At 37.9% G+C, this 24,348-nt stretch overlaps 1 protein-coding gene across 50 annotated transcripts in view; it reads left to right on the forward strand.

The window, feature by feature from the left end:
* The window catches only part of TIA1 (TIA1 cytotoxic granule associated RNA binding protein), a 39,915-nt gene extending 16,041 nt beyond the window's left edge, over window positions 1-23,874 (forward strand). For 8 of the 50 annotated variants that reach the window (XM_078349125.1, XM_078349126.1, XM_078349128.1 and 5 more), the window contains 9 exons: window positions 649-703; window positions 2,145-2,232; window positions 5,353-5,428; window positions 12,891-12,999; window positions 13,382-13,477; window positions 13,585-13,669; window positions 14,694-14,817; window positions 15,663-15,808; window positions 18,783-21,429. In XM_078349125.1, the coding sequence (XP_078205251.1) occupies window positions 649-703; window positions 2,145-2,232; window positions 5,353-5,428; window positions 12,891-12,999; window positions 13,382-13,477; window positions 13,585-13,669; window positions 14,694-14,817; window positions 15,663-15,808; window positions 18,783-18,909 (906 nt within the window). In that variant the 3' untranslated portion in view covers window positions 18,910-21,429. Of the gene's footprint in view, window positions 1-648; window positions 704-875; window positions 909-1,506; window positions 1,626-2,144; window positions 2,233-4,585; window positions 4,652-5,352; window positions 5,429-12,890; window positions 13,133-13,381; window positions 13,478-13,584; window positions 13,670-14,693; window positions 14,818-15,662; window positions 15,809-18,782; window positions 21,430-22,984; window positions 23,297-23,653 lie in introns of those variants that run through there. The other 42 variants (XM_078349122.1, XM_078349123.1, XM_078349137.1 and 39 more) reach the window with 25 other exon arrangements.
* Window positions 23,875-24,348: the final 474 nt, after the last annotated feature.

Consider the following 24,348-nt stretch of genomic DNA (forward strand, 5'->3'; position numbering starts at 1 on the left):
TCCTAACCTCAGGTGATTCCTACCACTATAGCCTCCCAAAGTGCTGGGATTACAGGTGTGAGCCACCACACCCAGCTGAAACTTTAAACACTTTAGAGCAAAAAGGTCAGTTATTCATATTTAATATTAAAAAGATGTGATAATGCTTTTAGAGGCAGATTCCTGTGTTTATGTCAGTATTTTCTTTTTTCTTTCTTTCTTTTTTTTTTTTAAAGACGGAATTTTCACCATGTTGGTCAGGCTAGTCTTGAACTCCTGACCTCAGGTGATCCGCCTGCCTTGACCTCCCAAAGTGTTGATATTACAGGCATGAGCCACCAGCTTATGTTAGTATTATGGTAAATACTAAAATATTTGCTGAATTACTCCAAGTTTGGATGCTAATGGAAAAGAATCAGAGGAAAAAAGTAACGTTGGTACTTCTAGGTAAAAAAGGTTAATTGAATGTTAACAGACAGAAAGATTAGGATTTGTCAACATTATTTATTTGCCTAAATGTGGTTCAGAAGATAAGTATTGAAACTGGACCAGAGCTGGTATCTCCCTTAGTGTTTCATCTTAAACAGATAACTTCCTATGTGTTTATAGATGCAAATATGATTTTGGGCTTTATTTTTATGAAGTGTAAATGTAGAAAATTTTTTTTAGGAAGTCAAAGTGAATTGGGCAACAACCCCCAGCAGTCAAAAGAAAGATACAAGCAGTAAGTATATTTTATGCTTTTTGAACATTTGTTTTTATTATACTCAGTAGTTTTATTGTAAAGCCTATAAACATCATACATGTTTGCAGTAATGTTTTGATCGTTATCCTAAGATATGATTGAATGTGTTTGTGTTAATAAATTTAAGAACAAATCTAATCTTTGTCATCAGGTAGTACCGTTGTCAGCACACAGCGTTCACAAGGTAATTGTATCTTCTTAAACATAAAATGAAATCTCTTGAAAGGGTATTCACTAACCACCTGAAGTTTTTTGTTTGATATTTGGGGGAGGGGGGGTGGGAGGAGATAGTATTTCTATTTGTCTCTCTAGCAATATTTTTCTCACTTCTTCTCAGTGTTGACCAAGTATAGCTTGTCCACTACTTTGGTGCTAGTTCAAGCTTTCTGACCCCTTTGGTAGCAGCTGATGCCTTAGAACTACTTTCATCAACTAAGGGGCAAGATACCCTGCTTTCTTGAGGTCACCATCTGGGCTTCATACCCAGATCTTCCAAATGCTTGAGTTGCTCCTCAAATTTTATTTCCCAAAGAGCAATCCAAAATGTTGTTTAAGGCCTGTCAAATATGGGTAACTTTTCTTTCCAAATATGCTTTGTCAAATTTATGTGTGTGTCCATTTTAAAGTGTTGGTCCAACAATTTTGCATTTTTAAAGTGTTTCTTTTTTTGATAATTGTCTTTTTTAAAAACTCAGATATGGGATGGTTATTTCTCTCCAATGCTTTTTTAATGGTTCTGATATAAAGTGAAGGGATTACTGTTTTCATTCTGTTGCCTTCAGTCTTAGTTCACTTGCACATGGATTCACATAAACTGAATGGTGTAATGTCTGGGCAACCAAAACTGTTGGCTTTTGAGAAAACTGTCAAATACTTTAACATCAAACTGTTGCAATGCAAGGTATTTCTTTGATTGTTCTTCACAAAATATGGTTAAACCAAGTATATATCATGTAGCTAGCTTCAGTAAATTGTGTTAACTGAGGCAAATCTAGTTCACATAATTCACAGTACCACTATTTTATTTTAATTTGGAAAGCCTTAATATAGTGGTAAACTGAATAAAAGTAAATAATTATTATTAGAACGGTAACTAAGTCATTAAATTTTTTGCAGAACTGAAACTTGTATATTATTAGTTTATTTTCTTAGACCAGTATAATAATTGACTGTAAATAGAAATATAAATGTCACTTCCAGTTAGATGTATCACAGTCTTTTCAGGAGAATGTTTCCTATATTGTTACCTTGACTCATTGTTTAAAGTTGATAGGATTTGTATAGATATAGGATAGTGTTTTGTTTATACTTTATCATAAGTCATAATCATTTTAAGAATACTTTATTGGATAGATTTTAGTACTTTTTAAATTCTAAAGTTCTATTTTTCTTTTCACTTCCCCTTCCTTCCCCTTATAAGATCATTTCCATGTCTTTGTTGGTGATCTCAGTCCAGAAATTACAACTGAAGATATAAAAGCTGCTTTTGCACCATTTGGAAGAATATCGTAAGTAACAGAAGATAAATAAAATCTTTTTAATTAGAAACAATTATATGTAGGCATAACTTGAAAATAATTTTAGTATGAATTTTTTGTATTAATTTATAATGTATTACATTGTTTAGAGATCATTCAAGAAATTAACAGCAAAAGATTGTTTTCCCGTTGATGAGAATAAACCTTTGGTTTTCAATTACCTTAAAATCCTTTTTCAGTTAGCATAGCTTTTAAGAGACAAATTTGCCATTGTACATTTTATAGTTTCTTATATAGGTGTCAAGCTAGCTTGGTGATAATCTTTAGTTAAAACTGTGCTGTGACTAAGGAATTTAGATCCATTGGGCACGTCTGTGATACCATGCATTTTGTGTTAATATATTTTAACAAAAAGAAACTTCAACAATTTAACCTAAAAAGCAGTTATTAAATGTTATTTCCTAGGTATTTGCACCCTTTTAAAAAAACTGCTAACAATAATAGTGCCTTATAGTATTTTATGAAGCACTGCCTTGCTTGCACTTGTTATTAATCATACCTTTTAGGCCCTTATGAATAAATACCTTACTTGATACAGTATTCATCATAGAAGAACTTTAAAATTTTGAAAAGCATGCCATATTAGAGTAAGAATAGCAAGTTGTTATGGTACTTTCTGTGGAGTAATTCTTTAGTTTAGAAAACTTCTTCAGGATTTCCGGTTGCTCTATTATTTTTCCACCTAGAAGAGTACTAAAAAGGCAATGCTAACTGTGGTTTGGTTTGAACAGACCATCAGCAGAGATGAGATGAGGAGACTGGGAAATAAATACCAGTAGCATTGGTGATGAATTTTGGGAGTTTTCATTTGAAGAGTTGTAGTTTGTTGATTAGTGGATGACAATGCATTTGACCAAGGAATGGCCAGCTTTAAAGGCAGTCACAGAATTAGGGCTTATCAGTGGACTTCTTTCAGATGACATTTTTCTTTGTGAGACCTGGTTAGGAAAATAAATACAGCTTTTCTTTTCTGATTGTTCCTCTTAATATAATGTCTTAGAGTTTCAAGGATAATTAGCTTGCTTTCAAATATCTAGACTTAAGACAGTCTTATCCTTTGGCCTCTCAAGGGCTCTAAATCTCTATGCAAATATTTGTGTTTTCATTTTGCTATGGAAAATCTTTGTAAATTTCATCCTATTGTCAGAATAGTCACAGGACCGTAAAAAGATAAAGAAGCCTGATCTAGATCTTTGCTGCTGCTTCTCTGGAGAATGTTTTCAGAGAGAAATAAATATGAGTTGAACATTTTTCAAGGTTAACATTTCCTTAAACTTTAAGAAGAAAAAACTTTCTGACATTGTGAACAGATTAAGTAGCTTTTTAAGTAAATGCTTTGATTTTGATTGAGGTAGCTTTTTTGAAAACCTGGGAATTTTAGTTTGGGATTAGGCAAAGATTGTTTAACAGTTGGTGAGTTTAAGTTAAGTGACCTTCAGATTTTAGCAGTTTCATAATTTATAAATCATGGTCATAATTTATTTTTCTTAAATATGTTTCTCTATCATATTTTTAGTTTGTAGATTTTCTTATGATCCCAATGATTATTGATGTAGACTTTTTTTTTCTTGGTGAGACCTTTAAGTTTTATGATTTTCAATTGAGATAATGTATAATGTTTGAGTTTTAGGCTATACAAGGAGTTAGCTTTCCTACATTTAAAGGAATCATTTGGCAGTCAGCATATTTTCCTGATTTTTTTGTTGTTAAAGGAGATAAGTTGATAACTGTATGTTGAAGGGTTCCCCTGATAGTCTCTAAAAAGTGCAAATATCAGTGCTTGATTTATAGATGTGTAATAAACAGTGGTCTGTAAAAGCATTTAGTATAAAAAAAATATGGTAGTTTCCCTTATATACAGCTTATGAACTCTTCCTGTTCCTTGAGTTTAGGGTAGACTAATAAATTACAGTGTAGAAGAGAGTCAGCTACCAAATTAAATGCATGTGTACCATACAGATAATTTAGTAAGTATTTTTGCATATTGAGAATTGACTTACATTAGTTTTCCCTTTTCACCACCACGTCTTTGTCATTTTGACCCTGAACACTTAATAAATCACTCAAATTGATCTAAAATATGCTTATGTATACTTTAATAGAAAATTACATTGCATGGCTTTCTGACTTGGGTTTTTGTTATAAAAGTGCCTGTTTTGTTCATGTGTCCTAAGAGAGCAAGCATTGTGACATACCTGACTAACTTAAAAGCAGATTGCCTGTGAAGCACAATTTGAGTCCAATTTTTTGAGGTATGGAGTTTTAGCTATCATGGCTGGGTTTTTACTCAATCTCAAATAATAGGGCTCTGGTTATTTTGCAGAGTGTCTCTGAAGAATGGACAGAATTGCCCTGGCTAACTACAAGCTACGGTTCACAGTGGATAAATGTTGGCGTGCTTTTTTACTTTCTGACTTTTTAAAATTTTGCTTTTATATCTTGTAGTTCCAATCAATTTTATATGAATGCTATTATAAAATTCAGTGTAAAATCTTTTCTTGTATACTTTAAAACTTGTGTTTGTCTAGTATTTTTCTTCAATGATTTAACATTTCTAAAATGTCAAGTTCTCAAAATTTACTCTAGTCAAAAAGGGGGGTATAAATTTATCTGAAAAAAATGAAATAATTTAATTAGTTTAGGTAATATACAACTTTTTTATTCTTTTGGTTTCCGGTTTTCTTTTTTTTTTTTTAATTATAAGGTAGAATGTAATATCAAATAAATTATAAATTGCATGGTTAAAGAAAGCCATTCATCTAATATCATGTGAACTTTATAAATGTTTAAGTAGTTCATGTGAGTAGCTGCTTTCACCATGCTTAATATTTAAAAGTTTAAAAAGTTTTTTGGAGAGGCAATTTCTGTACAATGTACATATGCATATATACTTAAGTTACTGATTTGCATGTCTATAAAACTAAGCCTCATTTCCTTATACATGATAAATTTTGTAGAATAAAAGGTGAATTTGCATTAAAGGTTCACTTTAATGAAGGTGAAACATGATAATCAGTTGTGTGTGAAATTCTCATTTTATATTTAGAGGAGAGTTTGCAAACCTAAACTTCTGATTGTTTCTGATTTCAGAGATGCCCGAGTGGTAAAAGACATGGCAACAGGAAAGTCTAAGGGATATGGCTTTGTCTCCTTTTTCAACAAATGGGTGAGCTCAATCAGAAGTGCATGTACAATGCTTAAACAGTAAAGAATGGAAACACTTAGTTTTAATTATTAATCTTTCTTTCATCTGCTGTTTATTTTACTGATAATTAAAATAAATCCACACTAGAAGATATCTTCTTCTGTTTTGTCTATTTAACATTTATTAGCACCTGCTGATTCATGCAGAGTACTGATGTTTTCAGAATATAGGAAGTAAAGTAAAGTTGTTTAAATTATTAGCCAAAGGAAGATGTTGAAAATCTCATTTATGGACTTAATCCATTATCTCCCTTGTTTGTATTCCCATGGTAATTTAAAAGTAGCTAATAAAGTACTGTGATGAGGCCAGGCGCAGTGGCTCATGCCTGTAATCCCAGCACTCTGGGAGCCCAAGGCGGGCAGATCACCTGAGGTCAGGAGTTTGAGACCAGCCTGGCCAATATGGTAAAACCTGTCTCTACTAAAAATACAAAAATTTGGGGTGACTATAGGCCCAGCTACTAGGGAGGCTGAGGCAGGAGAATTGCTTGAACCCAGGAAGAGAGTTTGCAGTGAGTTAAAATCATGCAACAGCACAGCCTGGGCAACAGAGTGAGACCCTAACTCAAAAAAAAAAAAATTAAAATACTTTGATGGGTAGGAACTTTTTAAAAAATTAAATATTAGCCGGGCACAGTGGTTTATGCCTGGAATCTCAGCACTTTGGGAGGCGGAGAAGTTTGAGATAAGCCCTGCCAATATAGTGAGACCCTGTGTCTACAAAATATATGTTTATTTTTATTTATTTATTTATTTATTTATTTTTTCCGGAAATTCAAAAAATTCGGCTGTGCCCAGTGGCTCACACCTGTAATCCTGTAATCCCAGCACATTGGGAGGCCAAAGTGGGTGGATTACTTGAGGTCAGGAGTTCAAAACCAGCCTAGACTTTATGGCAAAACTCCATCTCTACAAAAAATTAGTCAAGCTTGGTGACGCATGCCTGTAGCCCCAGCTACTTATGGGCCTGAGGTCAGAGGATCACTTAAACCCAGGAGGTCAAAGCTGCAGTGAGCCGTGATCAAACCGCTGCACTCCAGCCTGGGTGAAAAAGTGAGACCCTGTCTTAAGAAAAAAAAAAAAAAAGTTGAAAATGATATACACGCTCAACAAATCACACTGTCACATGTGTACTTATGCAACTACCTTGCATGTTCTTCACATGTACCCCAAAACCTAAAATGCAATTTAAAAAAAAGAAAAGAAATACAAGCTCAATCATGTACATGTCCTATCTACCAATTAAAAGATTATTCTTTTCCTGTGAGATGAGAAAATAAAAATTATAACAGTTTAGTTGCTTCTGAAAACTTTACTATTAATCACAGTATATAGTATTTTAGAAAGGTCGAAAAATACCTTGTACAGCGGATTGATAGTCATGATTAATTTGAGTTCCTTATTTGAGGTCCTCATAGGTTTTTAGAATGTTTTACTGCACCTTAGGGAAATAAGTTGGGGGTTTGGTGGGCTAGGATCTAATTTTTCACATTTTTGAAATTATGGGCTATAGGGTTGTGCTATATAAAAATCACTATTGAATCTGTATTTAGTATGAACTGGAGTCAAATAGCAAAGGTTGTCTATTGATACCTATGCCCAGCCTCTGGAGTTAGCTGAGATATATGCAAATTCTGACAACCATTATGAAACAGTTGTAACTTTGAGTAAATAATATAATCTATAAATTTCAACTTCTGTAAAATTTGTGATATGTGCTTGGCTCTGTTATGCCATGCTACCACCTTGATTGTAATTACCCACCAGCCTCTCTTCCTGTGTTCTGCATCCTAGGAAAACCACAATTCTGATTGAACTTAGCTTCTCTGCCTACCCAAAAATAACTGAATGTTGTTGGAAAAAAACTGAGTTCAAGTGGTTTTGCTTCTAATTTAATAGTCACACATTGTAGATGAGTACAGAGTACTATCTAGGCAATCATGTGTTTCTCTAATACATTTGATTTCCCATTCTTCGTGATGACTATTTTATTCCTCACTGCTCCATCTCTTCAGATATCCTCCCTTCTTCCTCCATCATTACCCTAAGCTAACACCCTTATCGCATGCTTCTCTGATAAAAAAAGAGACTATCATACAAGAATTTTCTCATCTTTCTTTTTTTTTTTAATTTTTATTTTCAGCCCCCATCAGTCCAGATAATTTCATCTTTCAACCACCAAACTTACATAAAATTCATTCATTTTCCCATTATTCCTCCTATTATAGTACAGGAAAGGTCCTTCCTGTCATAGGCCAAATCACTTATGATTGTGTCCCCACCTTTCTTGTCTTTTCAAGGACTTTGAGCCTATGCTGTCACTGCTTCGTTTTAACAGCAGCTTTATTAAGATATAATTCAAGTACACAGTGTGGTTGGCCTGTAATCCCTGCACTTTGGGAGACTAAGGAAGGCAGATTACTTGATCCCAGGAGTTTGAGAGCAGCCTGGGCAAAATGGCAAAACCCTTTCTCTACAAAAAAATACAAAAATTAGCCAGGCATGGTGGCTCACACCTGTAGTCCCAGTTACTTGAGAGGCTAAGGTGGGGAAATCACCTGAGCCCAGGAAGTTGAGGTTCCAGTGAGCTGAGATTGCACCACTGCACTCCAGCCTGGGCGACAGAGTGAGATCCTGTCTCAAAAATAAATAAATAAAGTGTACAATTCAGTAGTTTTTAGGTAATTCATAGAATTGTGCAAGTATCACCAAAATCAATTTTAGAATATTTTTACCATCCCAAAAAGAAGCTACATGACTCATTAGCAGTCACTATCTTTTTCCTTTACTATCCCTCCTGCCAGCCCTGAGCAACTGTCAATCTACTGACTATAGATTTCCCTGTACTCAATATTTTCTATAAATGGAATCATATAATATATACTGGTTTTTTTATTATCCTGTGTCATCATGCTATTCTTTCTCCACTGGATGATTCTCATCAACCAAAAAACACCTGGTATTTCTGTTTTTATTATTATTATTTTATGAATTTTGTTGAACCCGAGCAGTAATAGATTTTTTTTTTTTTTTTTTTTTTGAGACAGCGTCTCACTCAGGCTGGGGTGCAGAGGTGTGATCACAGCTCACCAAAGCCTCAGAACTCCTGGGCTCAAGCCATCCTCCTGCCTCAGCCTCCAGAGTAGCTGGGACTACAGGTGTATGCCACCATGCCCACATAATTTATTTAAAAAAAAAAAAAAAAAAAGGCCAGTTGCAGTGCTTACACTGATAATCCCAACACTTCGGGAGACTGAGGCAGGTGGATCACAGGGTCAGGAGTTTGAGACCAGCCTGACCAACATGGTAAAACCTTGTCTGTACCAAAAAAACAAAAATTAGCCAGGCATGGTGGTGCACACCTGTAATCCCAGCTACTCAGGAGGATGAAGCAGGAGAATCCCTTGATCCTGAGAGGCAGAAAACAAAACAAAAAAATTTTTTTTTTGTGGGAACAATCTCAGTTTGTTGCCCAGGCTGGTCTCGAATTCCTGGCTTCCACCAGTCCCTGCGGCCTCGGCCTACCAAAGTGCTGGGGTTATAGGCACAAGCCATCGTCCCTGGCTATCTAGTACCCCAATCAAAACCACTCTTTTTTTTGAAATGAAGTCTCGCTCTTGTTGCCAAGGCTGGAGTGCAATGACACGATCTCAGCTCACTGCAATCTCTGCTCCCAGGTTCAAGCAATTCTCTTGCCTCAGCCTCCCAAGTAGCTGGGATTACAGGGATATGCCACCATACCCAGCTAATTTTTTGTATTTTTAGTAGAGATAGAGTCTGTCCATGTTGGTCAGGCTATTCTAGAACTCCCGACCTCAGGTGATCCGCCCACCTTGGCCTCTCAAAGTGCTGGGATTACAAGTGTGAGCCATCACGCCTGACCTCAAAACCACTCTTTATTCTTACATCTCTTCCCTACCTGTATCCCCATTTCTCTACTATAATTCTCAAGAGTTGTTTCACTTTATTTCCCATTCATAACCACCAACATAGACATTTATTATATGGTTTTTTCCTACTTTTTTGAGTGAATAGTTTTATTTTTTTCCTGAGGAGCTGTATCAAAGTATCATAAACTAGATGGCTTAGGGGAACAAAAATTTATTTTCTCAAAGTTTTGGAGGTGCGAAATTCAAAATCAAGGTGTCAGCATGTTCGTGCTCTCTTGAAGGCTCTGGAAGAGTCCTTTGTTGCTTCTAAGCTTCTGATGGTTACTGGTAATCCTTGCCATTCCTTGTCTTGTGGCTGTATAACTCTAATTTCGGCCTTTATCTTCACCTAACCATCTTCCCTCTTTGTATAGCCATATAATCTTTTTTTTTTTTTTTTTATTGAGAGAAAAAGAGGGTCTCACTCTGCAGCCTCAACCTCCCAGGCTTAGGTGATTTTCCCTTCTCAGCCTCCCAAGTAGATGATACTACAGGTGTGCACCACTATGCCTAACTAATTTTCATATTTTTTGTAGAGACAGGGTTTTGCCATGTTGGCCAGGCTGTTCTTGAACTCCTGGTCTCAAGTGATCCACCTGCCTCAGCCTCCCAAAGTGCTGGAATTATAGGTGTGAGCCACCGTGCCCAGTCTAATCTTTACCTCTTACAAGGACTTGAGTCATTGGATTTGGGACCCACCTTAATCCAATATAACTTTCATCTTAATTACTTCTGCAAAGACCCTGTTTCCAAACAAGGCCACATTCACAGATACCAGGGTGTAGGACTTATCAATTCAACATATAACATTAGTTAAGCATCTCATGGAGTTCTGACTAGTTAGTGTTGATAATATTTGCTTCTTTTTAAGTGTACATTTCTGGCCAGGCTCAGTGGCTCACGCCTGTAATCCTAGCACTTTTGGAGGCCAAGGTAGATGGATCACTTGAAGTCGGGAGTTTGAAACCAACCTGGCCAACATGGTGAAACCTCATCTCTACTAAAAATACAAAAGATTAGCCAGGCATGATAGTGAATGCCTGTAATCCCAACTACTTGGGAGGCTGAGACAGGAGAATCACTTGAACCCAGGAGGCGGAGGTTGCAGTGAGCCAAGATCATGCCATTGCACTCCTGCCTGGGCAGCAGTGTGAGACTCCATCTCAGAAAAAAAGAATGTGTAATGTGTGTTTCCTGCCAGGCACAGTAGCTCATGCCTGTAATAACAGAACTTTGGGAGGCCAAGGCAGGAGGATTGCTTGAGTCCAGGAGTTAGAGACTAGCCTGGGCAACATAATGGAGACCCTGTCTCCATTAAAAAAAAAAAAAGCCTGGTGACCTAGTCTGTGGACACCAAATCTCCTCCCTTTGTCTGTTGCAACCAGTTAAGGCCATTCCTACCACAGTAAAAATAAAAATAAAAATAAATAAAAAAAATAGCCAGGCGTATTGGTGCTTGCTTATAGGCCTAGCTACCAGGAGGCTGAAGTGGGAGTATCACTTGAGCCCAGGAGTTCAAGGGTGCAGTAAGCTATGATCACACCTGGATGACAGATGACACCCCTATTCAATTTTTTTAAAGTATTTCCTTATCATATCTCAAGAAAGGCCTTGAATTTGCCTGTCCCTTCAAAACTAGGTTAAGCTTATCTTTCATGTGCGTGCACAAAAGTTACACCCGATTTACTTTTGAGTCTACTCTAAGCTGATTTTTACTCTCACTTTCTACCAACGCTACTCTGTTTTCAAGGTCACCTCTTAACCTCTTTTCTTGGCCCCCTTGACCGTACTCTTGTGGGTTTCTTCCTTCATCACTGGCTGCTCCTTCTTAGTCACCTTACTAGTGATTATTCCTTTACCCGTGTTTCAATTTTTGCTGTTTTTCAGGGCTCTGTCGTGGGCCCTTTCTCTAGTCTGCATGAATTTTGTATCTTCAGTCTGTTTCTCTGTTCCACACTTATTAACAAATGGTCTTCATTTATATGTCTTCAAACTTTTTAAAGTATCTTTATCCCCTTACTACCCATTACCCTAAGCCATTCTCTTAGCACTAAGAATGGCCTTCTTAAAACATAGGTCATGACAATTCCTTGCTTAGACTCTTTCGATTTCATTCTCTGACATTCTTTTTTGCTCACTAGGTTCCATTGAACCTAGTTTTCTCTCACATGCTTCTTTTAGATGCATGCCAAACTCTTCCCTGCTTTAACACACTTTGGAATACCTTTCTCTCCACTGAGGCTTTCTTCCCCATTGTTTAAACTTGGCCAGCTCCTGCTGCTTTCAGGCTCAGTTTAAAAGTTATTTCAAAAAGACCTTCTTTATTCATCCAGTCTGTAGTATATTCTTGTGCCCACATTCTCTATCTCAGCCTTTTGTTTCTGTCATAGCTCTTATTACAATTTGTAATTGGTTTATTTGTTCCCTACAAAAGAATGTAAGAGACCATGTATGCTTGTTTAGCAGTGTATCCCTAGCTCTTAACCTCGTGCCTGGAACATAACTACAATATTTATTTGTTGGATGAATGAGAAACCAAATATTGTTGTTAACAGGCTTATTTGTTTAAGATTTTCTTCTATACTAGTCTGAGTTGTATGAACTTTATGATATATAACTCGTTAGGGCTTTTTGGGCTCAGGACTTTTTCACATGATTAATATTCTCAAAGTTTAATATTCAAATAAAAGAAAAATAATTAAAAAGCACCATTGGGCTGGGCACAATGGCTCACACCTACAGTCCTAGCATTTTGGGAGGCTGAGGTGGATAGATCACTTGAGGTCAGAAGTTCAAGAAGCCTGGCCAACAAAAATTAGCCAGGTATGGTGGTGGGTGCCTGTAATCCCACGTCTTCGGGAGACTGAGTCAGGAGAATCGCTCGAACCTGGTTGGCCGAGGTTGCAGTGAGCCAAGATCACACCATTGCACTCCAGCCTGGGCGACACAGCAAGACTCTGTCTCAAAAAATAAATAAATAAAATAAAATAAATTTAAAAATTAAAAGCACCATTGCATTTTAGGAAAGTGATCATATTTTTTGTAAAGCATTTTCTTTCTTTTTTTTTTTTTTTGAGATGGAGTCTTGCTCTGTCGCTAGGCTGGAGTACAGTGGCACAATGTAGGCTCACTGCAACCTCCATTTCCCGGGTTCAAATGATTCCCCTGCCTCAGCTTCCTGAGTAGCTGGGACTACAGGCGTGCCCCACCACACCCAGCTAATTTTTTTTATTTTAGTAAAGATGGGGTTTCACCATGGCCAGGATGGTCTCGATCTTCTGACCGCGTGATCTGTCCACCTTGGCCAAAGAATTTAAGGAAGCAATGTAAGTGTCCAAATTGCTGGGATTACAGGCATGAACCACCGCACCCCGCCTCGCAAGGCATTTTCACTTAAAACGTTTGTGAAAAGCACCAAGTTTTCTCTACTGCTTAAAGTTGTTTAACATCAACTAATAGTGACTTCTTTATTGTTTCTAATGTTGTGCGGAACAGGATGCTGAAAACGCCATTCAACAGATGGGTGGCCAGTGGCTTGGTGGAAGACAAATCAGAACTAACTGGGCAACCCGAAAGCCTCCCGCTCCAAAGAGTACATATGAGTGTAGGTGTATTGGAGAAGAAAAGGAAATGTGGAATTTTGGAGAAAAATACAATAGATTTTAAATGTTAGAGCTGTTCCCGGAGACTTATTGCAGAAATAGATGAGAAGCAAATCAAGACTACTGTTCAAAAATGTACTTAGTTTTCATTTTTGTAATTATAAATAATATTATTTCTAATTTCAAGTCTCCTATTAAGTAGAAAATACTGGGTAATTTTTTAGACATTTGTTGGGGAGGTTTAATCCTGGACTGAAGTATAATATATATGATATGAGCATTTTGGTTAATGTTAATGTTACCTTTACAGTAGTGTAGTGAATGCTGCTTTTCCCTTTCTGCACATTTTAATGAATTAAAGACATAAACCTTTTCTCTCACCAGCAAATACCAAACAGCTATCATATGATGAGGTTGTAAATCAGTCTAGTCCAAGCAACTGTACTGTATACTGTGGAGGTGTTACTTCCGGGCTAACAGGTATGGGAGCTTTCCCTGTGTGGCATTAATATTTAAAGTGCAAAGCTTAATATTTGTGGGCTTTATTTGTAACTTAGTGTGATTTGTTTTTGTTTTTTGTCTAACAGAACAACTAATGCGTCAGACTTTTTCACCATTTGGACAAATAATGGAAATTCGAGTCTTTCCAGATAAAGGGTATTCATTTGTTCGGTAAGGATGATTTTTTTAAAAAATACTTTTTCCTTGCTAATATAACTGGAAAATCAGAAAAGAAATAAAAATAAAAAACTTAATCCTCCAAAATATTTTTTTAAACACTTACATTGTTTTCTTAAAAATTTACCTTGGTTATAAAGAAATCGAAATTTTGGCCGGATGCAGTGAATCACACCTGTATTCCCAGTACTTTGTTAGGCCAAGGCGGGTGGATCACCTGAGGTCATGAGTTTCAGACCAGCCTGGCCAACATAGTGAAACCACCCATCTCTACTAAAACAAAAATTTGCTAGGTGTGGCGGCACATGCTTGTAATCCCAGTTACTCAGGAGGCTGAGGCAGGAGTCACTTGAACCCAGGAGGTGGAGGTTGTTGCAGTGAGCCAAGATCACAATCACTGTACTCCAGCGTGGGTAACAGAGTCAGACTCCGTCTCAGAAAGAAAATGCAGTTTCTCTAGCATCTAACGTGTTTGCCACTGTAATTTTTTTTTTTTTTTAAACAGAGTCTTGCTCTGTCGCCCAGCTTGGAGTGCAGTGGCCTAATCTCAGCTCACTGCTACCTCTACCTCCTGGGTTCAAGCAATTTTCCTGCTTCAGCCTCTTGAGTAGCTGGGATTACAGACGCACACCACCATGCCCAACTAATCTTTGTATTTTTAGTAGAGACAGGTTTCACCATGTTGGTCAGGATGGTCTCGATCTCTTGACCTCATGAACAGCCCACCTCTCAAAGTGTTGGGATTACAGGCATGAGCCACTGCACCCGGCCATCTCTGTGATTTAATTGCTCCCTCCTTCTAACACAAGGCCAGCAAATACACATTCTCTGTTAACACAAGTTTTCCCAAAACTACAAGATTTTTGAAAAAAAAAAATAGCAAAGAAAATGTGCCATATTATTGATTCTTTTATGCAAACTGTTTTACCTCAGACTTACCCTGATTTTTAAAAATAGGTTTTATTCCTTAATATTTAAAAGAATTTGTATTGGTGATTCTTAATATTGTTTTCAATAGGTTCAATTCCCATGAAAGTGCAGCACATGCAATTGTTTCTGTTAATGGTACTACCATTGAAGGTCATGTTGTGAAATGCTATTGGGGCAAAGAAACTCTTGATATGATAAATCCCGTGCAACAGGTGAGAGGGTTCTTAACTTTGAGAAATAATTGTTGGACTAATAATATTATTTTAAAGTGAAGATTGTTGATAATCCTTATTAATAAATTTCTAGCTAAAATGATAGTACATAAGGGCTGTTCCTACATGTATTATAGTTCCAGAATGGTGTTTCATGGATTGCAGTAGTGACATGAATGTGACCGCCTCAGTTGACTCATGCTCACACAGTGGATTTTAAAATGCTCCGAGAAACCTAAAAGGGTATTAAATCTTTTTTTAATACTTAGTAATTTATTCACACACTATTTGGAGAACTCACAAGCATGCTTGACTCAACTGAAACGAAAATAAAGCTGTAAATATAGTTATGGCCTTGGCATTTTTCTTGCAGATTTTGCTGCCTTATTTTTTTTTCCAGGCAGCTTTAGTAATTCAAACTTGATTCCACAAAGATTTCTATGAGGAAATTGTAAATGGAGCACAGAGATAGAAGTAAGCAAATCCTAAACTATTTAAGTTTCTTAAGTAAGCTGAATATAGAAATAAGTAATCACATCTTCTCTATCTAAAGGAAACAATTATATGGATAGTATGCCAAACACTTAAACATTCTACTAAGTCTAATATTTATTGCTAGGGTATCAACTGATGCCTTCCAAAATTTATGCCATTCAGAGTATCACGTAGAGTTACAACAGTCTAACCTCACTTTTTAATTTTTTTTTAGCAGTCAACTCTTGTTTATCCTGTTATTTTAATTATAAGGATGGCCCTGTGTGTTTTGGCAAAGAATTTGTGGTATTAACATATTAGGATTGTATATATACAGTTAACTTTAAATAATACTAAATTTTACTTAATAGCAGAGTCAAATTGGATATCCACAACCTTATGGCCAGTGGGGCCAGTGGTATGGAAATGCACAGCAAATTGGCCAGTATATGCCTAATGGCTGGCAAGTTCCTGCATATGGAATGTATGGCCAGGCATGGAACCAGCAAGGATTTAAGTAAGCATATCTGACCTCTTCCTTTACTAACCTTTGAAAATGTCTAAAGAAATTTTAAGTAGGAAGAAATTTTAAGAATTAGTAATAGGGCCCCTTGTGTAAAGCATAACTATAGCCTTGAAAGGACTCATTTTTTAGTAAGAAAATAAGAGCTTAATAGTTGTTAAGCTTTTCACATGACTAATGGTCACTTAGCCATTCTTATATACACGGACTTTGATGCTAGTTGTTGTATTCATTATGCTTTTTTCTGTAAAAAGGGTATATTCATGTTTTGTTTTGTTTGAGATAGTCTCACCCTGTCACCCAGGATGGAGTGCTGTGGTGCAATCTTGGCTCACTGCAATTTTCCCCTCCTGGGTTCAAGCAATTCTCGTGTCTTAGCCTCCCGAGTAGATGAGATTACAGGCATGCACCGCCACGCCCAGCTGATTTTTGTGTTCTTAGTAGAGATGGGGTTTCGCCAAGTTAGCCAGACTGGTCTCAAGCTCCTGACGTCAGATGATCCACCCGCCTCAACCTCCCAGTGTGCTGGGATTACAGGCATGAGCCACCGCACCCAGCCTCATGTATTATTATATTACAAGCTTCCTTATACACCCTGAATTACACTATTTTACTTATATTTCTGAAAAACACACTGGAAATAAAAATACTTAGACTGTTAAAAAAGAATTTTGTAGGCTGGGTGTTGTGGTTCACGCCTGTAATCCCAGCATTTTGGGAGGTTAAAGCTGGCAGATCAGTTGAGGCCAGAAGTTCAACACCAGCCTAGCCAACATGGCAAAATCCCACTACTGCTAAAAATATAAAATTAGCCAGGTGTAGTCCTGCACACCAGTAGACCCACCTACTTGGGAGGCTGAGGCAGGAGAATCACTTGAACCTGGGAGGCGGAGGTTGCAGTGAACCGAGACCATGCCACCGCACTCCAGCCTGTGCAACAGAGCAACACTCTGTCTCAAAAAAAAAGAATTGTGTTGCTGGGCACAGTGGCTCATGCCTGTAATCCTAGCACTTTGGAAGGCCAAGGCAGGTGGATCTCTTGAGTCCAGGAGTTCGAGCAACATGGTGAAATCTCATCTCTACAAAAAGTACAAAAGAATATTAGCCAGTTATGGTGGTACGTGCCTATAGTCCCAGCTATTCGGGAGATTGAGGTGAGAGAATTGCTTGAGCCTGGGGAGATGGAGGTTGCAGTGAGCTGAGATCATACCACTGTACTCTAGCCTGGATGACAGAATGAGAACCTGTCTCAAAAAAAAAAAAAATCTGGTAATGTTGAGAATTTTTACGAATTTACATATGCTAATGATTGCTTTCATTTCTTCTTTGAGTAATATAAATATCAGTTTTTTTATCATTGTGGGAAACCTACCTGGCTCTTCCAGGTAGCGGCTAACTCAACAAATATTGTTCAGCCAAGATAGCGATGGACAGTTTTCTTTTCTAAGAGTAGTGGGGTTGGGTTTTTCTATATTCAAAGGAGATGAATGTTTATAGGTTCAGGGTATTTTCTTAGCTTTAATTTCTTTTTTTTTTTTTAAAGACGGGGTTTCACCATGTTGGTCAGGCTGGTCTTGAACTCCCGACCTCAGGTGATCTGCCCGCCTTGGCCTCCAAAGTGGTTGTATTACAGGCGTGAGTAACTACGCCCGGCCTAGCTTTAATTTCTAATAAAGTTAAACTGCCCAAATTAAACATAGAGGGATGCTTGTTTTTGTTTTTGTTTTTTTTTTTTTTGAGACGGAGTTTCGCTCTTGTTACCCAGACTGGAGTGCAATGGTGCGATCTCGGCTCACTGCAACCTCCGCCTTCTGGGTTCAAGCAATTCTGCCTCAGCCTCCCGAGTAGCTGGGACTACAGGCGCGCACCACCATGCCCAGCTAATTTTTGTATTTTTAGTAGAGACGGGGTGTCACCTTATTGACCAGGATTGTCTCAATCTCTTGACCTCGTGATCCACCCGCCTCAGCCTCCCAAAGTGCTGGGATTATAGGCGTGAGCCACCATGCCCGGCCGGGTTTTTTTGTTTTTTATTTTTATTTATTTATTTATTTTTGAAACAGAGTCTCACTCTATCGCCCAGGCTGGAGTGCAATGGCTCAATCTCAGCTCACCGTAACCTCCACCTCCCAGGTTCAAGCAATTCTCCTGCCTCAGCCTCCTGAGTAGCTGGGGTCCAGGTATGTGCTACCACACCCAGCTAATATTTGTATTTTTAAGTAGAGAGAGAGTTTCATCGTGTTGATCAGGCTGGTCTTGAACCCCTGACCTGGTGATCCGCCCACCTCAGTCTCCCAAAGTGCTGGGGTTACAAGTGTGAGCCACAACGACTGGCTAGGATGCTTGATTTTAAGAGGAAAATACTAGGCTGGACGTGGTGGCTCATGCCTGTAATCCCAGCACTTTGGAAGGCCTAGGTGGGCGGATCACCTGAGGTCAGGAGTTCAAGACCAGCCTGATCAACATGGAGAAACCCTGTCTCTACTAAAAATATAAAAGTTAGCTGAGCATGGTGACACATGCCTATAATCCCAGCTGCTTGGGAGGCTGAGGCAGGACTATCGCTCGAACCCAGGAGGTGGAGATTGCGGTGAGCTGAGATTTTGCCATTGCACTCTAGCCTAACAAGAGTGAAACTCTGTCTCAAAAAAAAAAGGAAAATTAGCCAGGCATGGTGGCATGCGCCTGTAATCCCAGCTACTCAGAAGGCTGAGACAGGAGAATTGCTTGAACCTAGGAGGCGGAGGTTGCAATGAATCTAGCCAGGGGGGCAGAGCAAGACTCTGTCTCCAAAAAAGCTTTAGAAAAGGGGAAAACTTTAGTAAAAGCTTTCATTTTCCCTGGCATAGTTATTCTATTTGGATTTTTTAAAAAGTATGTTTCCCATTTCCAGTATTTGTTCTTGCCAATACTTTCTTTTAATCAGTGGATTTCCTCCCCGCTCTGCTTCTTTCACATTCTCCACCAGTCAAACACAGTCTTCTGCACCATGGATGGGACCAAATTACGGAGTGCAGCCACCTCAAGGGCAAAATGGGAGCATGTTGCCTAATCAGCCTTCCGGGTATAGAGTGGCAGGGTATGAAACCCAGTGAAAAAGGACTCCAGAATCTAAAGCCAGTGGCTTGAGGCTACAGGGAGTGTAGTAAAGCCGTTGTTTACTTAAAGATTTATCAAATCAGTCAGTGCAAATGTCAGATACAATGTATTTATTTAAAAGATTCATTTTTAATCATGAAATTACTTATCATCCACATTGTTTTAAAAAGAAACAAGATGCTGGATGTCTGCCAATTTTTGCCTTCATTACCTTTTTTGATAAAGTTTCTCAGATCCTTGTTTCAAACACAAATGCAGGGATTGCTGCCACTTTTTAAATATTAAGAGGCAGAAAATTGCACAATATTGAACTTTTTTCCACTAAAGTAGTGTGCAGTTCTAGTTTGCATTCCTGATATGATTTAAAACATGTAATATAAAGACGCTAAAAAAAAAAAAAAAAAAAAACCAAAACTGTGCAGAGTCTAGAAGTTCTTTCTAATCTTCAGCTTATGCACAATTCTGTTTTAGGTTAAAAAAAAAAAAAAAAGGCATTGTTTGAGCTGTCCCATCTCCGCTGTTATACTTTTGGGGTTTTTTAATATAAATTATTAGTTTACATCATTTTTGTATCTACATCTTTTTCACAAATTTGTCTTGCCTTATTAAAGTTCTGTAAAGTATACTTAAATGAGAAAATGATGTTCATTTAGATTGAAAACTTTTCTCAGATGGATTGATAATTGCATTCATCTTGTGTTTTATATAAGAAGGTGCCTCAAGAATTCTCTGTTAGATTTGTTTAAAAGGATTTTTATCTTCTGTGATAAACTTTGCTGTGTACCAGGAACTATAAAAACAAAAACTTGTTACGAAAGAAAATATCTGAAATGTGATAAGTTCTTATGCCATGTTAATTTCATGTGTCAACTTCAACATTTACATGTATTATTTCATTATGTAAAATGTTTTCGCAATTTAATATTTTGCACAGGTAGCAAACTTTGTATGTCATTTCCTTCAAGGCATTATGCAGAGTTGACATGAGATTTATAAGGTTTTAAGTTGTTTGCATGTGAAAATCAAATACACACTTTGGTAGTCTTTGAATACAAAGTCATCTGCTCTTGTTTTTCAAGAATTTTGAGATACAAAGTAGTATGTAAAGGAACATATTAATTTGCCATTATCTAGGTAAATTTACTCAAAAAGAGTGAATCAACTTAATATGTACAAATGATAGCTGTGAAATTGTCTTTGTGTCAGGCTTGGGGTTCATTGTGACCTCCAAATTTTGTCTGAAGGACCAGCTGGGCAAAGTGTTTTTTAAATGTTCAGAGGCCAAAAGATAAACAAAAAAAACCTTAAAATCCTACCTCCTTAAACAGCCTTCAAAGAAGAGAATCCTCAGTGCAATCATTATTTTGATTCTTTTGGTACCTGTTTTCCTTGAGTTTCCAATTTTATTATTTTGGGGTGCTCCAAGCATTAAGAGGTTTAATCTTTGATGGCATTGTTCTAGTTTTGAAATTTCTAGCATATTTCAGAGTCTCTTAGAAGACTTGTGTGGGAAGTTTCATTTTGTTTTCACTGAAGGTCTCAAACCTCCTCCTTCTTTGACTCAGAACAGAAAGGTCTTAGTATACACATTTGAATAGTTGATGGTTTTCACGACCTTCAAAGAGCTTCCAGCATTTTACCTAGAAACAGAAAAGGCCTGCAAAATCTTAAGTTTCCTGGCCTGCATTTCCCAGGTAGGGGCAAATGACTCTAAGCTGGTCTCTAGGCCAATACCGTAGTAAACCAGAACCCAGGAAAGACAGTTCGAGTGTTTAATTCTCTGGAGCTCAATTCTATGCAGTTGTGCTATTTCATTAAGTCACTGTGTATTTTTAAGTGTTGATACATTAAAAGTCGCTTTATGGAAGATGAGTAAATTTTTTAAATACTGGGAAATTTTATTTCCTTGTTAATATCTACAGATCAGGGCATGTAACCAAAAGCAGCTTAAACAAAATATTAAAAAATGAAATATCAGGAAGCTATTTTTAGATTTCTTCTGGCATATGTTTCTATTTTAGGACCCTCATTTTTCTCTTATTAAAAAAAAAAAATTATTTCCTGTACATCTCATGGACTGCAGGGTAAATTATTTGGGCATAAATAATTTAAACAAAAGTATAGTTTTCTTTCATTTGGACTGTCTCCACTAATAGTTTTTATTTGGCAGTATATTTGGTTATTGCACAAATCTTAAAAATGTACATTGACTACTTTTTGAGGATAAAGTGGTATCAGTACTCATGAAAGGTTACTACCGAACAGATTCACATTTTAGGAACACCTGTCTTTAGTTTAAATCTTACTCTTAGTTTTCAGTCTAAAAAGCATACCAGTATTAGTATCAGGTAAGGAAATTAAAGTTTTAAAATGGTTTCATTCTCTGCAATATGCAAATTCAGATTTTACTTTCTGGTACTGTAAAGAACCTGCAGTGATTCACACTTAATGGGTATTAATCCAGTATTCTTTACCTTGACTGTTTGGATATTAAAGTTCCTTTATGTTTTCTATAACCTGTGGGATCTTCTTGCAGTGATTATTGTGTGAGATTTTTTTTCTTTTTGGTCTAGCCGTGTTGTTATATTCACTCAGGTATTTTAATTTTTCAGAATCTTAATTGGGAATCAGTGGTTTACATGGGTTACTGTTTAACACCAAATGGAATTGGCATTCTGCAGATTTAATTAATTATGAAACCAGGGTCTCATTTTCCTTGCTGATACTTGTTGAAAATGTGAATCACATTCTAGTCTTTATTTTCTTCGTGTTTGTCCCTGTGCTTCCTCATCTTCCTTTTATGTATGTGTTACACTTCTATTCCGTTTGAAAAGGCAGTTAAGAACTAGATTGCATGTACAAAGACAGGTTTACTAAGTACTCTGCAGTGCTCCTGAGGCTACAGTTGAATTAGAAAAACAAAATGTACTTATAGGAATAAGAAAACAAATCTTTCAAATGAGAGTAATGATTTTTTTTTTTCTTTTTTTTTTTTTTGAGACAGAGTGTCTGTTGCCCAGGCTGGAGTACAGTGGCACTAAGCACTATCTTGGCTCACTGCGACCTCTGCCTCTTGGGCTCAAGCGATTCTCCTGCCTCAGCCTCCCGAGTAGCTGAGACTACAGGCACACATCACACCTGGCTAATTTTTGTAATTTTAGTAGAGACAGGGTTTCACTTGGCTGGTCTCAAACCCCCAATCTCAGGTGATCCGCCCGCCTCCATCTCCCAAAGTGCTGGGATTACAGGAGTGAGCCACTGCACCCAGTCTGAGAGTGATGATTTCTTTTTTTTTAAAAATAAGGCCAGGCACGGTGGCTCACGCCTGTAATCCCAGCACTTTGGGAGGCCGAGGCGGGTGGATCACGAGGTCAAGAGATCGAGACCATCCTGGTCAACAAGGTGAAACCCCGTCTCTACTAAAAATATAAAAAATTAGCTGGGCATGGTGGCGCGTGCCTGTAATCCCAGCTACTCAGGAGGCTGAGGCAGGAGAATCACTTGAACTCAGGAGGTGGAGGTTGCGGTGAGCCGAGATCGTGCCATTGCATTCCAGTCTAGTAACAAGAGCGAAACTCCATCTCAAAAAAAAAAAGGAAGAAAAAAGCTGCCCCCCACCCCCTGCTCCCAGGCTGGGTCCACTTAAAAAAATACATATTATTTTTTCTTTTTTAAATGTTCTTTATTTCACGAAATCATCAGTCTTAAGCATGAGCAGGAATAAACCCAGAAGGAATTCAATTCATTCTTCCTGGATTTTCACTGTGTGTTATTAAATCACAAAAATGATAGTCCCCAATCATTTCTTTATAGGAGGTTATTACATTTTATTATAGTCACTGCATTTTGACTGTTGTGTTTAGAATTTGAAGAATGTACATCCAAATCGATGAATTTTAATTTCAGAGCCTTAATAAAATGTATGAGTGTATCTCAATTAAATAGGGTTTTCTCCCTTCATTTGGAGACCTTAATTCATACTCATATTAACCTACAGGTGTCAGTGGTCAATGCTGGCAGTTCTTTTTTTTTTTCCCAATGAGACGGAGTCTCTCTCTCTCTGTCACCTAGGCTGAAGTGCAATGGAACAGTCTCAGCTCACTGCTGCCTCCACCTCCTGGGTTCAAGTGATTCTCCTTCCTCAGCTTCCCTAATAGTTGGGACTATAGGTATGCACCACTACACTCAGCTAACTTGTGTTTTTTTAGTAGAAGATGGGGTTTTGCCATGTTGCCCACGCTGGTCTGGTCTCTACTCCTGGCCTCAAGTGATCCACCTGCCTCAGCCTCCCAAAGTGCTGGGATTACAGATGTGAGCCCCTCGCCCAGCTGAATTTTTGTGTTTATAGTAAAGATAGGGTTTCACCATGTTGGCTAGGCTGGTCTCCCGACCTCAGGTGATCCACCTGCCTCAGCCTCCCAAAGTGCTGAGACTGCAGGAGAGAGCCACTAGGCCCAGCCAGTGGTAGCATTTCTTGAGTGTCTTGCAGTTAGAAATTTCTGCTCACTCAAATGGCTATTTGCAGCACTAGCTTCAGAGAGGAGATTTTGCCAAGACTGACCAGTAATTAATTACACTGTGGCTCCTAAAGCTGAAGGGTAAAGTTACTCAGGTAGTAAATGCAACTTTAAAAAGGAGAAAGAAAACTTCTTTACTAGGTGATACTGTTCAGAAAATATAGATTAAGTACAACTTTGTATACTAGATAAATGAGATCCTTAGCTATTTATTCTTGTTCAGCTCTAGAATGTCAACAGCCAGACTTAAGCCCACCGGGCAGGATGTTGGAGGATCCTTCTGTGGAAAAACTAAGTGACTCCTGAGAGACGGCAGTTACATTGGCGAGCACCCACCAAAAAAGCCAACTGGCCACCAGTCCCTCTACAGCCAGTCAATAAGGCCTGCTTAAGTACACAAATCTTGCAGACAGGTGTTTAGTGCTTCACTTTTATATGGGATGGGAAAATACCACTAGAAATTTGAGGAAACCTTTGATTGTGAAAGGTAGCTCTAAACAAAAAGTTAACTCAGTGAGAAAATTTCCAGGAACTGGAATATCCCCAGATAAGAGAAGATGCTGTATTCGAGAAATTTTGATGGCTGGCCACAGTGGCTCACGCCTGTAATTCCAGCACTTTGGGAGGCCGAAGCAGGTGAATCACAAAATCAAAGGTTGGGACCATCCTGGCCAACATGGTGAAAGCCCATCTCTACTAAAAATACAAAAATTAGCTGGGCGTCGTGGCGCACGCCTCTAGTCCCAGCTACTCGGGAGGCTGAGGCAGGAGAATGGCTTGAACATGGGAGGCAGAGGTTGTAGTGAGCTGAGATCGCGCCACTGCACTGCAGCCTGGTGTCAGAGCAAGACTCCATCTCAAAAGAAGTTATGGGCCAGGTGCAGTAGCTCATGCCTGTAATTCCAGCACTTTGGGAGG

The sequence above is a fragment of the Callithrix jacchus genome, chromosome 14, assembly GCF_049354715.1.
Source record: "Callithrix jacchus isolate 240 chromosome 14, calJac240_pri, whole genome shotgun sequence".
NCBI lineage: Eukaryota > Metazoa > Chordata > Mammalia > Primates > Cebidae > Callithrix > Callithrix jacchus.